This window comes from Aquila chrysaetos, chromosome 11 (genome assembly GCF_900496995.4).
Source record: "Aquila chrysaetos chrysaetos chromosome 11, bAquChr1.4, whole genome shotgun sequence".
NCBI classification, from domain to species: domain Eukaryota; kingdom Metazoa; phylum Chordata; class Aves; order Accipitriformes; family Accipitridae; genus Aquila; species Aquila chrysaetos.
Genome location: NC_044014.1, coordinates 39,022,996 through 39,038,968, shown reverse-complemented (window position 1 = coordinate 39,038,968; position 15,973 = coordinate 39,022,996). Strand labels below are relative to the sequence as shown.

General features: G+C 50.4%; 1 protein-coding gene across 1 annotated transcript; it reads left to right on the top strand.

Moving 5' to 3' along the window:
• Positions 1 to 1,187: 1,187 nt before the first annotated feature.
• On the top strand, positions 1,188 to 15,958 carry LOC115348626 (microsomal triglyceride transfer protein-like). Its single transcript, XM_030031579.1, has 18 exons — positions 1,188 to 1,292; positions 2,445 to 2,626; positions 2,832 to 2,975; positions 3,481 to 3,588; positions 4,246 to 4,362; positions 6,031 to 6,170; positions 6,439 to 6,592; positions 7,282 to 7,439; positions 8,017 to 8,182; positions 8,626 to 8,733; positions 8,865 to 9,077; positions 9,209 to 9,423; positions 10,050 to 10,147; positions 11,258 to 11,379; positions 11,822 to 12,049; positions 12,375 to 12,499; positions 12,789 to 12,959; positions 13,258 to 15,958. The coding sequence occupies exons 1-18, from the start codon at positions 1,226 to 1,228 to the stop codon at positions 13,400 to 13,402; spliced, it is 2,661 nt and encodes an 886-aa protein (XP_029887439.1). The 5' UTR covers positions 1,188 to 1,225; the 3' UTR covers positions 13,403 to 15,958.
• The last annotated feature ends 15 nt before the right edge of the window (positions 15,959 to 15,973 follow it).

Genomic DNA, 15,973 nt, shown 5'->3' with positions numbered 1-15,973 from the left:
GACCCTCCCAACTAATGGTGTCACACCCCATGGGTACATCTTGAGCAGCCAACTCAAGGATAGCCCTAATGGTTGTCACTCAAAAGGAAACTGTTGAATGAAGACCAGCAAATAAGACAACAATAAGGAGAAGAAAATGCTTCAATCTAAATATGGGATATTTGTCCATAAAGACCATCAGAGGACCAAGTAGAGACACCACTTCGGGGAAACCTGTAGCTGGACTTTCCCCAGGTAGCTCACAGCTGGATCTGCCCTGCTTTTCAGGTCCCAGTAGCAGCCCGAAAGCCCAGTGGTGACACAGAGCTGGAAGATATGCCCTTGAAAATGCTGTAACACCAAACCCATTGGGTTTTGGTCCCACCGCAACATGCAGATTGCTTCCATAATGACATTACTGCCTCTCAGATCCCTGCACAAGAAGGGGGTGATGTGCCCCGCTCTTTTTGGCAAAAAGACTTCACAGGACCCTAAGCCACTCCATCCCCACCTCACAGGGACTTTGGCCCTTTCCAGTCTGTGGTGTCTTTAGGAACCAATTAAACTCAGCAATCAGAAAGTTCATGCATGGAAAAAAAAAAATGCACGGTTGATGGGCCAAGGGGTTAGCAGGCTGTGTGGAGGACAACCAGCAAAGCACCCATCTCCTAAACCCCTTCCCACGCTGGTTTTTTTTGGGGGGGGGGTAATTTTGTTCATAGTCCGACCCATCGGCGGGCTCTTCCCCACCCCCCTCCAGCCTGGCCCTTTAAGTAACTTGAGCCTCCAGGCTGCAAATCCCAGTCTCTAACTAAAAGGATGGAAAAGCAGTTTTCCCCCTTCCCCCTTCTGGGTCTTGTCTTTTTAAAGCAACCATTTCTCCCCCTTTCCTTTCTGGTGGGAAGAGATGGTTCACCAAGAGACAGAGCAACTTTCTGAGCATCCCCCTCCCATATCAAGGCAAATTGGTAATTTCCCCACCCCGTAATGGTTCTGGCAGCTCTTTTTTGCAGCTTTCCTCCCCTCCCACTGGTCTTTGGCAAACCTCAGCTGATTTCCAAACCCTCCGTGGCTGCTGGGGGTTGGTGCAAAGGTTTAATTATTTGCTTTTCCTTGGATGTGTAAGGCGGGGATAGGGAGGTTGGGCCCCACCGCCTGACGCTGCAGATCTTGCCCACTTTTGTTGTATAGTCCCTCTCCCACCCCCCTTCCTTCCCCGTCTCCCGCCCAGCTCCCAGAGCCCACCATGAATCCGCAGGCATTTTGGGGATACATTTGCCTGCTTTGCTTTTCCTTCGTGAGCCCAGCAAAAGGTAAGAGACTTTGGGCTGCTTTGGGTCCAGGGACACGATGGGGTCCGGATACCCCAAGAGGCGGGATGCTCATCCTGGTGCACAAAGAGCCTCCCGGGGCTCGCCGTAACACAATATCTCCCCAGTCTCCGGCCGGGGAGGGAAGAGTTATTGCCACAACTGCAAACTGAGCATCTCCTGAGGCGGGGAAATATTTTGGGACCATGGAAGTCCTCCCTGGGGGGTAAGGAAAACCAGAGAGCTGGAGCTTTTTAAACTGCACACAGTGCAGAAATATAGAAACTCTTCAGGCTGACTCATGGAGGAAGCCCCAGGGAATGAGCTGGATTTCCATCGATTCCTTTCATTTGTCATTATAACAAAATTAGCAAAACTACAAAACATTTCAGAACCCCAGCAAGTGCATCAGATTTGCAAGAGAATTTCAAATGACTTCTGAAAATAGATTAGGCTGGTTATGTCATGGCAAAGGCAACCCTCCCCCCTACAATCCTATTTGTATATGAACAAAAGAAGGGATTCCAAATAATTCTAGATAAATGAGATTAAAGCAAGGAGTTTTCATCCTAAGCTGCCCCATCAACTTCATTTTGCCCCATCACAAAGTCAGTGATTTAATTAAGAATTGGCAGTTCGGATGGGAAACACACAACATGAAGAATATGACCTCTCTTCTCCCCTAAATAAAAATGCTAGCATTGCCCCAGTTAATGCACAATGCTGAAAAGACACTTCAGAGACATCCCTCCTGTCTGCGGGCATGCTCAGGAAACTTTGCTTCAGGACTAAAGTGTGTTTCTCTGGTAGTTTCGAAAAGTCCTGAAGTTCCCAGAGAGGACCCCCACTCTGGCCATCATTTCTAAGGCAGGACTGGAAATGCAAGCAGGAAGCAGCTGTCACCCCGCGAACACCCAAATATCCAAACCACAAGCACAAATAATTTCTTGTGAAAACCTTCCCACGTTCTCCCCCAAACATGTCAGTTATACCTGCTGCTTGGCATAAAAATGACACTTCTAGGAGGCAAAGTGATGCAGGTCACAAGCATCCCTGTGGGTCCAGGTCCTCTCTAAGGTGGAGGATGCCAGCTGCAGCAAGCAGAGGGACTGAGGTCTGTGACCACATACCTTCAACATTTGCATCTTTCCTTAGGGGATTTGCAGCCGCTTTCTTTCCAGCCTGAGACCCTGTATCAGTACCGCTATTCCCTGGATCTCCAGCTGGACCACGTGTCCACACCGTCCCCGCGGGGAGCCTGGCTGCGGGCTGAGGCATTGGTCCAGCTGCAACGTCTCTGGAGGGACCCCGGCGGGGAAGAGCTGCTCCAGGTGCAGGTGCGTGAGGTGGTAAATCCATTGCAGCCAGGTACTCCTCCTGGGAGCAGCGATGCTGTCTTTCCTTACCCCCTTCACTTTCTAGTCCAAGCCACCTGAAAAATGACCTCTGTGACCAAGAGGCCATCGCCTGCAGGTAAAATGCCCAGCAGCCTTAGAGCAGATGTGCTCGGTCACTGCTTTCTGCCATCTTCTGCTGTCATAGATCCGCGACCTGAAAACCCAACATGAGCCAGAAGAGGAGAGGAGACAGGACGGCACTGGAGGTGCCCCTGCAGAGATTGCACTGAGCCAGGAGGCGTGGGCAGAGCTCCAGCAGCCGGTGTTCATCTCCTGGAGCGGCGGGAAGGTCAGCTGGACACCTCCTGGGCTTCCTTATGCCCTCTGCAGAGCACTCCTGCCCGCATCCCAAATTTTCCCAGCTACAAAGCCCATACAAACTCCTGTTCCACCTCTGATCTCATACCAGAACACAAGGAACTGGACAGGGTGGCAAATGCAGTTCTTCCAGTGTGACCCTAGATGCAGCCCCATCCTCCAAAGGGGCTGAAGGCTTGGCTGGAGCTGCAGCATCCTGTGTGAAAAGGGCCTCGGTCCTTACTGTGGGATGCGAGCTCCTTTCTGACCTTCTCCTCTAAGGCTTGGGAAAACCATCACGGGGAATAAAAGGGAAAATTTGTGAGCATGTATCCACAAAGCCCGTGCCATTGAGGGTTAGGGTCCTCCTTGTGAAAAATCTTTGGGTATCTACAGGGTTTTGCTTAGGTTGCAGGGGAGATGCCTTTCAGCAGGGAAGGCGGCAGAGAGCCCGCAGAGCCACCCCCGCAGGCAAACATCACCTCTTGCCCTCCCAGGTGAAAGCCTTCTACGGGGACGAAGGGGAAAGCATCCTGATCTCAAACCTGAAGCGAGGCGTCGTCAGTCTGCTCCAGCTCCAGCCCCACGCCGGCACCGCAGTGGAGGTAGGTGCACAGCTGGGGCCAGATCCTGCCCAAAAGCCAGGGACCGTGGTGCAGCAGGAGAGCTGGCCCCAAAGCACAGTCAGCCCAGGTGCTTTGGCAGAGGAGGCAAAATTCAGGATAAACATCATGGGCTTTGCTGATCCAGCTGCGTTTGGGCTGTGAGCAAGGATGACTATTGGAAAGACAGAAGGGGTTTATGAACATCAATTAAAAAAAAAATCATCTGTAGAGGATTTTCAGGAATGGGCACACTGACAAAATCATCATCTTTCCTTGGGCAGTGGGAAAAGTGGAGGAAAAAAGAAAATCTACAGGGATTTCTACCAAGTGGGATTCACTTCACCCAACCTAACAGGGAAATCTCTCCCTCCTGACCTCAGCTGATGCTGGACTGACCTGTGAACAACACGAAATATCCTCAAAATCCAAAATGCAGGCACAAAGATGCTGCTGCTGGTGTTAGCCTGAATTTGCAAAAGCAAATTTCCTGCCCTTGGAGCTATCTAACACCCCCAAATATGGCCCACTTTCTAGCTTTTTGATGATTTTTCTATTTATTAGTTTGTTCTTTGTGTCTGTCCTTGACACAGATCATTTTATTCAGGCTCGATCAAAGCCGATCACCCTTACCCATGGTCACTTACATTTGCGTTTCAGGAGGACGTCTCTGGGAGCTGCGAAGTCACGTATGCCGTGTCCAACCATTCCATCACAAAGACAAAAGATCTCCTCAGCTGCGCAAAGCCAAACTCTGGATTCACCTCCGTAAACAAAGCAAGTCCATTGCTCTCGCGGTGGTGGGCTCAACTTATGTCAAGTACATCAGGGCTGTCCCCAAAATCTTCCTGCAGGTGGGTTTTGAGTCCCACTTTCAGCTGGCTTCAGCCTTCTGCACCAGCCTGGGATGGGACTCTAGCTCTTAGACCCATACCCAAAGTGGGATGCACCAACATACCTCGGGAGGAGCGTATTGTTTCGAGGTGGGTAGGAGCACAAAAGATGTCCTGGGTCATCCCATCCCCATCCTTGTTATCACTTCTGACCTGTCAGCTAATCCTGCTTGGGAAAGTGGAGATACAGAAATGTTTTCTGGACCTCAGACTCATTGGATTGGGGATTAGATTGACAGGGGACAGCACCAAAGACCACTGCTTGTTTTGTTTAAAGCAGTAGCCCGCATTCAGCCCCGACATAAATAGGTGAAACTCTCCAGGTCTTAATGCAGTTATACCTGCCATGGTTAAAGCTGATGGGTTTTTAAAATAAATATATATATTGTACTGAATTCAATATAAAAATGGACATCACTGCACAGAGAGCCCACAGGCTTTGGCAGGGGTCTCCACACCTGGCAGTCAAACTCTGAGTGTTCATATAATCAAAGCTTTCAGGGGTATGAATCATGGGAAACTTACCCAAGCAAGTAACAAAACCTGCACAGCACATGTTTTTGGAAATAGGGGTTTCCCACAAGCCTGCCATCTGGATTGAGGCAGCTCTCTGGACCTTGCCTGTATCCATAGCTGTGACAGCAAAATAACAATGCTGCCCCGCTCTGTAAAAGGCAAAGCCTGTGGATAAGAAAATTTCTATTAAGATAGTGATGTTATTATTGCTAATGCCATTTGCTGTCAAAAACCACCGCTTGCACATAGTTCACCTCTTCCCCTTCCCCAAGACCCGCCACGTGCAAGCCCAGCTGCTCCGATAACATCTCCTGGTGTGACCAGCGCTCCCCTCACCACAGCTGGGGAACGAGGCAGAGGTGAAGTCCAGCAAGTGCGTCATTTCTTTCGGAAGGAAAAAAATCCGGAGAGCTTCCCCAAGGTCACAACGCAGCGCAGCGAGGAAGCCGAGCATTTTTTGGCATAAGCTCGGTGGAAATTGCTGTTGCTTAGCTTTCTCTTTCACTCAGAGAATGTCCTTGCTGATGCTCGTCAGGATGAGGTGGGTTTTGGCATTGAGGGCCATACCTCTTCCCACGCCATGCAGCTGCGTTGGGGCAGCTACGGAGCTAGCACTGTCAAATGGACCTGAAGGAAGGGCAAGGCTTTGGGAGGCATTTTTTTCCAGTTTGCACTCTCCAGGCATCACCCATGCCAGGCAGAAGCATTCCCTGCTCCCCTTTCCTTCTGTGGCTGAGCCAAGGTGACACCACCTTGTAATGAAAGAGAAAGTCTGCCTAGTGTCACCAGTCCATCTCCCCACAGCAGCCACGGGTGAGAGCATCCCCTCGCCCTGGTCCTCACCTGGCGCTGCCTTCTCCATCTGGGAAGAGGTTGGGCTCTTCCAGATTTTCCTTTCCTACATTTTGCAAGCGAAGCAGATGACACTGTGGTCTGGAAAGCTCTTTTGCTGCTAATAGAGAGGAGACAAATCACCTGGAGTGAGGGGAAGAGAGAAAAGGTTGCATTTTTTTCTCCTTTCTTTTCCTTTTTCAAGATTTTTGGAGTCGAGTGGCAGCCCACCAGCAAAAGCCAGTACATGGTGAAGGAAAACCTCCTCCAGTCGGTGCTGGCAGAGGAAAGCCACACGGTGTCTCCAGCCCTGAGGTCCACCACCGGCATCAAAATCAGTTCAAGGTGAGTGATGTCCCCACATACCACTGCCCGAATTGGGCAGCCTGGCACGGGATGAAGGTGCATCTGTTGGAGTTCTGGCACAGCCTGGTGCAGGCAGCAAGGACAGGGTCCAGCAGCTGGGCACGGCACGGAGGGAACACCAGACACCTTTTGACAGCTTCCCGCTGCATCTGCTCCTTCTCCAAACCTGTATGAACCCAACCAGCCTCTGAGCCACAGCGGGTGTAAATGATGAAGCGCTTCCCAATGACTTCTTCTCCCTCCACAGGCAGCAGCTCCAGCTAGTGTCTCCTCCGATGCCCGGCCCAGCAGAGGTGGCCGGCCAAAGCCTTGAGGATGCGCTGGCTGGCACAGAGGGACGGCACCAGCCCCTGGGCATGGCCAGCCTGCCCTTCAGGAGGGTCTGCACCCACTGCCCATCGGTCAGTGACGCTACCCACCCCCAAAATTCACCCCATGTTCTCCCCCAAGCTGGGCACCTGGGCGGGCAGAAGGCGGCTGTAGGATTTGGGGTTAAACCACAATGGTGCATTTGGAGGGGCCGGTTACCGCTGTCGAGGCAGGATGTGGCCCCGGGAGCGCTGTAGATCAGCAGCCTGCCTTATTACCTCTCTTAAATAGTGTCTAATGTTGCTACCCATGGTGGAAAGACCCCTCTGTCCCTCCAGACATAGCTGCGTTTCTGTGACGGGAGAAGCAACCTGGTCCACGGCTGGCACATCCAGTTGGGTTAAACTCATCACAGGTCCGAGGTCAGGAAACATTTCCACCGCAGGTCAGGCTAGCAAGGACAGAGGGTTATTTCTGCCTCCTCAAGTCCTCCAGGCTTTTCACCTAGGAAATCTGGACTTGCCGTGACTTTCAGGCACCAGTGATGCTCACAATTTCTCCTGCTCTTTTCCTGGCACATACCACAAATTGGGGCGTTTGGGCTTCAGCACAAGTCCTCAGCAGTGGGGGTGGGAGGCTGCAGTAGGGGCCTGCAGGCAACTGTGCGACCCCCATGGGCTCCTCCCACTCCTAAATATTTCCTGAGTATAAACATAATCCCATGATTCAGAATTAGGCGTAAAAGAGGCTAAATTCCACCTAACAAACCTCATCTTTGCAGCTGAGAGCCTACCTGAAGGCTTTTGACAGCCAGAGAGTCAAAACAGACACCTCCAAGGTGGCGACCACATGGCAGTTCCAGAGGTTCATCCAGATGCTGCGCAGCGCCAAGAAGAGAGATGTTCTGCAGCTGCTGAGGAAAGCGCCCGAGGAGATGCTGTGAGACTCCCAGGAGCTATCTTGCCAAAATTGGCTTTCTGTGCATGTAGAGCCCTGGCACATAGGGTCATTCCTGGCCCTGGCAACTAGGGTCGTTTGCTGCTGGTCCACACACCGTACCTGGTCCAGGCAGCTGTCCTGGCTGTCCTCACTAGTGCAAACATACTCTGTTTTTTCTTAATGCCTGTTCTGTACAAACACTGCATGGCTTTTTTTTTTTTTTTTTTCCCTCGATTTGGAGCAGAGCAAATGCTCCAGCAAGGCTTTCTGCAAATATCATTGGAGGTCTGTTATTTACAGACCATCCACCCATGGCCATAGCATCCATCCCTTGTCAGTGTGGGCACTGGGGCCGGGCTCCTCTCTGCAGTGAAATACCTAGACATGGGTGAGTTTGGAGCAAGAGCCGACCTTCTAGGGTTTTTTTAACCCATAAACTGAAGCTTCCGTGAGTTTTAAAGCAAGAGGAAAGCATGGAGAAGAGAAAGGGGGAGGAGGAGCTGCACAGGGTACCTTATTTCTTCTCCAGGTCTGCTGGTGGGTCATGCCACTGATTACCTCCCTCTTCTTGCTCCAGCCCTTTCGTTGTGGAGACAGCAGTGGCTGCACAGTCAGTGGCATCCTTGGCTGCTCTCTCGGACTTTCTGGATTTCAGCAAGGAGCCCAAATCCCTGCTGGAGAAGTTTCTCTACGCAGCAGCTTTCTCTCCCCGGCCTTCAGGAGAGCTTCTCCGCCTGGTGTTAGTAAGTACAGACATTTCTCTCCCTCCCTGAGCCCCGGATAGGTCCTCACCCCATTTCAGCCAGGAGGGAACAGCAAGCGTATTTTCCTGGAAAAGGAAATTAGTTTCTGCAGAAATATATCTTCCCGCTTATGGGATTATTTTATGTGCTTTTAATGGGACACTGGTGATGGGAGTAGATGCTCCTCCGAGGAAAAGCATTCAGCAGAAAGTGCTTTATGTCAGTGCATTACAGATAATAAAAGCTTAATTAAAAGCCACTGTGAAAAATCAGCATTTTATCCAATTAAACCATGCATTGCCTCCTTCAAGACAGGTAAGAACTAATTTTTCCTTACTTTTTTGGTAAACACTTTGAGATAATAGGTAAAGCATACCCTCCTCTGTCTTTTTCCCCATTTTTTTTTTTTTCCCATTTCCTAATACCCCTCTCCCGGTGCCTAGGACAAGCTGGATGGGAAGCAGCTGGCCCCCGAGGTCCAGGAGACAGGGATAGTTGCCGTGGGCTCTCTGGTCGGCAAGCTATGCTGGCAGAAGCTGTGTGGGCTGCAGGTGGGTTCTCTGCAAACCTCCATGCTTTGCTTTTTCAGACCCCCCGCCATCCCGCCTCCGGGAATGCCCAAAATGTCACCCGTCCCTCCCCTCATTCTCCTTCTCTTCTGCCCTCCTGCAACCCCGAGCAGGAGGTGGAGCATGGGGTGGAAACCATCCTCGCAGGGCTAAGAGGTGCCAAGGAGGAGTCCGAGGTGGTCATTTACCTGCTGGCCTTGGGGAACGCAGCACTCCCCAAAACCATCCCCACTCTCCTTGACCATGCCGAGGAGGGTCCCGCCGCCATCACCACCGCAGCCGTATCTGCCCTGCGGCAATTCCCTGCTCGGCACATCTCCAGCAAGGTACGAAACAAAGCTGCCAAGGCTTGGTGCTCCTCTTCCCATTCAAAGCCAAGCCATTGGGGTGCAAACAGAGCCACCGTTTGCGCATCCCCACCCTAAACGGCACCATTTTAATTGGCCTCTCGCATCAGGTGAAGCGAGCAATGAGGAGGATTTTCCATGAGAAGAGGAAGAACTATGAAAAAACGTGCCGCCTGGCCGCTGCAGAAATCCTCCTAGATAACGAGCCCTCACCCATGGATGTCATTAACATCCTGCTGGCTGCCAAGGAGCTGGACACAGAGATGGCAACGTTTCTGCTGCTGAAAGTCCAGAACAGCCTGCGTGCTGACCACCACCCAGCAAGGTGGGTCTGGAGGGGAAGGTTGCTTTTTTCCCCCCTAGCTCTACATCGCTATTTTTTCCTCCTCCACACTCCAGCTGTGGCTTTTGACCCAACATGCCTTTAAAGCTGGATAAGTGCGCATGCTAGCATCACTTTTTGGAGCTGCCTGGAAATTCCCTGCTGCAGGAGGAAGAAAACAGCAGGGCTGCTAATGCACATGACACCCAGCCAGCCGAAACCTGGCATCCCTCCTCATTCTGCCCCGTAGCAACAGGATCCAGGCTCATGGCTTCAGCAGAGTCCTTGGAGGCCAAAGCTCTGCCTCGCAGGGCAGTGCACAATTTGTAACTGCATTAATCTTCCTATCTGCACAAAACGAACCAAGCATTAACATTTTTCAGAGCTAAGCAAAAGCTGCACAAAAATATCTGACTGGTTTATCCTAATAAACCAGAGGAGAGGGAAATTCCAGGGTAGCCCATGTCTGCTCATTGTCTTTTTGCTCACGCTTCTCTGAGCAGTCAGCAACCAAGAGAAATACTTTGGAAATCTATATTCCCTTCTTTGTACAGCCTTCTGTAATGACCACTGACATTTTCCCTTCCTTTTCTCCCAGTGCTGACATACCCTTTCCCTCTTGCTTCTAGGAAGATAATGAAAGACATCATGGGAGACCCACAGATAAATAATTACAACTTCTTCTCGAAAGCCGGCATCTCCTCTTCTTTCTCAGGACCTCTGACAGGTGACACCGCAGAGAACACTGATCCCATAGTCCCCTCAGATGGCTAAAGGAGGAACTGGTAGGGAAAGGCAGCTTTCAGAAGAGGCCTCAGCTTTATAGAAATGCCCCAAAATCTCAGTGTGATGTTTCTGAGCATGTGCTCCCACACCAGCTGAGGCTGGCTGGTTGCCATCACCTGACAGATAGATATAGATATATATATATATATACACACACACCTTTCTCTGACACCCCTACAGCAGAAGGGCTGGGCTGTGCCACATACTTTTCCCAAATCCTACTAATTTGAAAGGGGAACTTCAGCTGAAGATGAGACTAATGGTGCATTGTAGGTGGGAGTTTCTATGATTTTCCTGATAAGTCAAGGTATTTAGCTCCATTCCTCAGTTCCTTAGGTATTTTTAATAAGCTCTTCAAAGAGGAGAATCCTTGTACTGAGATAAAAATCATCAAACTTCAGAGACACTGCAACATTCCACACTTGCTAAATATCTGCTTAAATCTTCGCCCCTCAGCTCTCATTTCTGTCCCTCTTCAAATTAGCTCAGCCTAGCCTTGTAGGAGGTAGGTGAAGGCAAAAATAGCCAACACCTGGGAGAAAAACATTGCAATGCTAAATCCTTTGATTATTGCAAGAATGGAAGGAGACAGTGCAGAGAAGCTTTCCCCTCTGAATCATTTAGCTTTATCAGATATTTAACAGTTAACATATGAGATGTGTGCATGTCAGCCACCCTGACCATAGATGGGACAGCTCTACAGGACTAGCCACGCAATCTATTGAGGAGGCTTACAAATTACCAAGGAGCTCTCAGGATGCTGCTTTTAGATGTACCCAGTGACCTCCCAATTCCTGCAATCAATCTGGATGAGCTCTTTTAAGAAACCACCCCATTCTGCCGAGTGCTGACTTAGCGGCACTGGGCACAGGGGATGCGCTTGCCAGAATCCCAGCCTTGCACATCCTACCTATGGGCTCTTTATTTTCTTGTCAGCCTTCATCTCCTGCTGCTGCTCTCAGTTCACCACCACCATTCAGTGACTCATTCACAAAAAGAGATGTGCCAGGCACTGCCCAGGGATGCTTATGGGCATCTCTATGCCTTTCAGTCACCCAGGACCTGCTTTCCACCTTTGGGCTGGACCTGCTGTTTTTGGAGGGTGGATTCCTGAGGAAGAGCATCTCTGACTTCTCGCTGCTCAGCCACGGCCAGCGGCTTCATGCAGCTCAGGTGTGCTGCCGGGAGAGCAGCTGGGGGGCACATACATGGGTGGGGGGGGTGACCGCACCAACCCAGTGCTGCCACTGCCCCATCTGTGTCCCTTCTTCATCTCCTTATGGTGCTTGACCTCACCTCTGCACTCAGTGAGCCCTGTATCAGAAATACATAAATGCATACCCCCCATCACCAATGTGAAGCCAGGCTGACCTGCTCAGGAGAAGGGAGTCCCCTGCCCCCCCCCAAAAAATAGGGGATGTGACACCGCTTCTGCAAGGTGCTAAGGGAGAGCTTGGATGCCCCATCCAACCCACCCCATCACTGTCCTCCTGCTTCAAAGGGTCCCTACCCAAGGGTTGGACAAGTATAGCAATTGAAATAGCGTTGTGGGGCACAAAATGGACTCTCCAGCTTTGCCCCATGCAGTTTTCACATCTCTGTTTTTGTGTTTTAGGTCACTATTGAAGCACAAGGGATGGAGTCGATGCTGGGAGAAAACGTCTTGGAAGGGGAAGAGGAGCCAGAACTCATGGCTGGGATGTCTGCCATCTTCTTCGATGTTCAGTTGCGGCCGATCGTCTTCTTTCGGGGATATACAGACTTAATGGCCAAGGTCCTGTTAAGCAGCGGAGAACCCACAAGTGTGGTCAAAGGGAACCTCCTGCTGATGGACCATCACCAGGTACTGGATGGGGGGGAGGACGGGGCGTGACCTGCCTCCACACCAAATCCTAGGGAATTCCATAGCATGAGCCAGTGGATTTTAGGTATGTTACTCACTGCGGATGCAGACATAAGAGCAAGGTGGCACTGCCGGACAACTCCTGGAGTTGGTAGAACAGCCGGATAGCTGGCTCTGCCGTGGGACATACGAGGCTCAAGTTCCTCCCATGCGAGCCCAGCTGCGGAGTTGGGTAGTCCCAGCAGCCACAAGTCGCCGCTGGTATCAGCCGCTCAGCCAAGAGCAGTGCCCGGTCACAGCAAGGTCTGCCTTCTCCATCTTCCAGGTCATTCCTCTGCAGTCTGGCCTGCAAGTGGCTGTCAAACTCCAGGGTGGGCTGGGGCTTGACATTTCAGCCGACATGGACGTGAGCATTTGGGAGCAGGAATTGAAAACGAGCATCAACACAAGGTCAGTGGGTGGGAAACTGTTTGGCTCTGGGGACCCAGAGGGCTCAGCACCCACCGCAAGGCATGCTCCACCTTAGGCTGGCTTTCCACAGCCCCCTGCTCTTCTCCTGCTGGGTCCAGCCCTGCCTGATGGACACGTTGGGTAGGGGTCTGGCAGGCATTGGTTACACGCTCTTTTTCCACGGCCAGACCTAAAATTAAGATGCTTATGGGGCTGTTTGGTGCCAGTGCATGGTGCCCAGCACAGGGCCATTGCTCAGTGACCGGACCCACGTGTTTCCCTCTCGCAGGGGAAGTCTTGCCATTGATTTCCAGGCAGAACTAGATGCCCCTTTCCTCCAAGCCACCCTGAGAAGCCAGACAGAGGTGGAGACCTCAATCCACTTTGACACCATCCTGAGGTTTTCCAGCAGCCCGGTGCTCATGTGCCTGCAGCTGAGAGAGGAGCAGGTCCCATACAGGTAAGCTCTGGATATGGCCAGATACTGCAGAAACATCACGACGTGTTTGACATAAAGGAGGACTTCTTGGGGAGAGGAGGGAATTAATGCCTGTACACTTATTGAGCAGGGTGGGTGGAAACCAGTAGGGAAGGGGGCGAAGGACACCGCAAGTTCATGGTGATGGTCTAGGCATGGCACTTCCATCCCCATCAGGAGAAGCTCTGTAGGTGAATATACTGGTCTGGGAGGGGGGACGAGGTCCACCACCACCACCACCACAGCCTCCTGACCACCTTGCTGTCGCCTTGTCCCACAGAGAAATCTTCACAGTTTCCAAGTCTGCCGGGAGCCAGAGCAGCACCGCTCGAAAAGGCAGGCAGGGCACCGTGCCCGGGCGGGAGTTTGCCTTGCACCGCGCCAACTCCAAGGTCTGCAACCTCCTGCTGATGGCAGAAGAATAGGGGAGTCGGAGCACTTTGGGACCGGGTGTCTGCCCCCTCTCCTGCCGCACACCCCAGTTCTCTGTGAACCCGACACAAGCTGTCAAGGACTCTGCCCAACTCCTCCACAACCATCTTTTAATAAGAAAAATGCTGCAATAAGGGGCATCAGAAGAGACCACAAGAGAAACTGCTGCAGGACAGCCAGAGGCACCCCTTGCTTGGGGCTGGAGGAGCCAAACCTGCCCTCCCCACCCCAAAGACTGAGATTTCCCCTGCCTGAACTCTTCCCCTTCGTGGGGAAGGGCTTGCTGGAAGCCAAACTGGTCCTTGTGCAAAACAGCCTTCTTTTGCGAATGAATGAGTTTCTCAGAGCCCAAGAAACCCTTCTGCAAGCCTATGCCCCAAAATGACATGTTTTCTCCCCATTTATCAAAGCAGTCAGGAGGGAGCACATCTTCAGCCAGTAGGGAGGAGGTTCCCCACGGAGGGAGTGAATGACCCTCCTTTAATGCACAGTTTTGTGGCTGCCAAATTGTCCAGGAATATGGGAAAAAATATTTCTGGAGGAGGTGTGGGGTTTTTAATTTTTTTTTATTTTTTTTTTTTTAATGCAACCACGAAATATTCACCCCAGAATAATCCTCGGGGAGAAAGGCAGAGAAGCAAGACAAAATGCTTCATAACCTGTTGCCAATTATTCTGTTGTTTCTGGATTAATTGAAGGTGTTTGCATTTATTTGCATACGAAGGCAACTCAGCTCCCTCACAGCTTGGTGCCATCCAAGTGCTCTTGGGGGGAATTTGCACTCTGTTGCCAGGAATTTGGCTGGTGCCACATCAGGCAGAAAGGGTGAGGCCCTTAAAATACAGCTTGTATTTCAGTGGGGATGAGATTCACACTCAGAGCCAAAAAAAAAAAAAAATTAAAAATGAGCAAGGCAGAGGAATGCAGCCCACAGAGCTTTCCCAAAAATTGGGCAAAAGGCGGCAAAGTTAAAACAGAGCAAGGGAGAGTGTAGCAAATTGCAAGAGACCCTTCTAAAGAGCATGGACCAGCAGCCTCAATCCTCATCTTGAAACAGGGAGAACTGTCTTGAAGATGGAGCTTTAAAATGTGGAAAAAATGTTGGGGACTCACCAGCTGCTGGGGGAGGCTGGAAGGAGATGGGGGAACTAGAGCAAGAACTGGCTGAAGGAAAAAGGGAAGAGACATTGGCGTCTCCAAGGCATTAAAGCATCTCATCGCAGCTCTGCGTATCCCCTTGTGACGCCGATCCTCAGTGACTGCTTCCTGCTCTAGTGTCTACACTTGAATTTTTCCTCATGTTTTCCCCTTTAAGATGGGCAGGGCTGCAAGAATCATCCCAGGTCATAGAAATTTGTAATTAAAAACCACAAGAGCACAAACATTTTAGTGTTTGCAAAGAGTGGATTAAAAAGGTGTTTTGAGATTACCAGGACTCCCACCATAGGGTGAAGACGCTGGAAGTAGAGATACTACTATTTTGACAGGGGTGGCACACAGACCTGGATCTGAAGTCAGGAATTCTCAGCTGGGGAAACAGATTATTTCAAACCATGGGCACAAGGTGCCAAGGTGTTTGGAAAGTTCTCCGTCCTTTGGGTATGATTTTTTTTAATGAGTTATTGGTGGTTCAGTCAATCCTATAGGGCAAATACAGATGCTGGTTGCCATGGAGGGCAGGAGATCCTTTTTGGCTGATGTGGTCCTGTCTGGATTTGAGAACCTATCACAAGAGCTTGGACAAACATTACAAAGCTGTTACTTCAGGTATACATCCTTCAGGGTGGACATTATTCAATCCAAACTGGAAAAGTTTAGTGGGATCATATCTCCATCCCATCCTCCTCCTCCTCTTTATAGAAGCCAGCACATACTAGATGTGCCTTTTGCTGATGCATGCAGATTCAAAACCCATCTATTGAGAGGTGACTTCTGCCTAGAGCCTCTTTTTGATCCAAAGGCTTCCTTCTTGATCCAAAGTTTACATATTAATGGAGAAGCCTCTGCCCCCTCTTATCACCTGAACAGCAGTTCCCCTTCTCTTTTAATCGAGGCAGCAGATGGAGATAAGATCGCCTCAACCCTACGTGCTGGAAGGCAGCGTTCCAGCAACAAAGAGATACAGCAGCTTCCCTTTTCTGCTGATATTTGGGCTCTTTTGGTGACCATTTGTGAAAATTACAATTAGCTTCAAGTAAATATTGTTATTCTGTTTTGCATTCTCCTCTCAAGTTGGATTGTTATCAGCCACAATCACCAAGCACCTCTCCAGCGCTGGAGGGAGGCTCACAATGAAAAAAGCAGTATTTCTTCATTCCTTCCTGATAAGAATGTGTCTTTGAAATATTTTTAGCCCTTTTTTTTTTGTATTATAAAACCTGCTTTTTAGGAAAGAAGAAGGACATGGAGCATTTTTTTTTTATTATGAGCCTGACAATGTAGCACTGAGTCTCCTGGTTTGGGGGGAGGAAACTTGTCCGGGTTTCTATCTGGAGATGCTAATTACGAGCGCTTTGGTTATGTACAGAAATAAATGACATGCATTTTTATATTTTCTCTGTTTG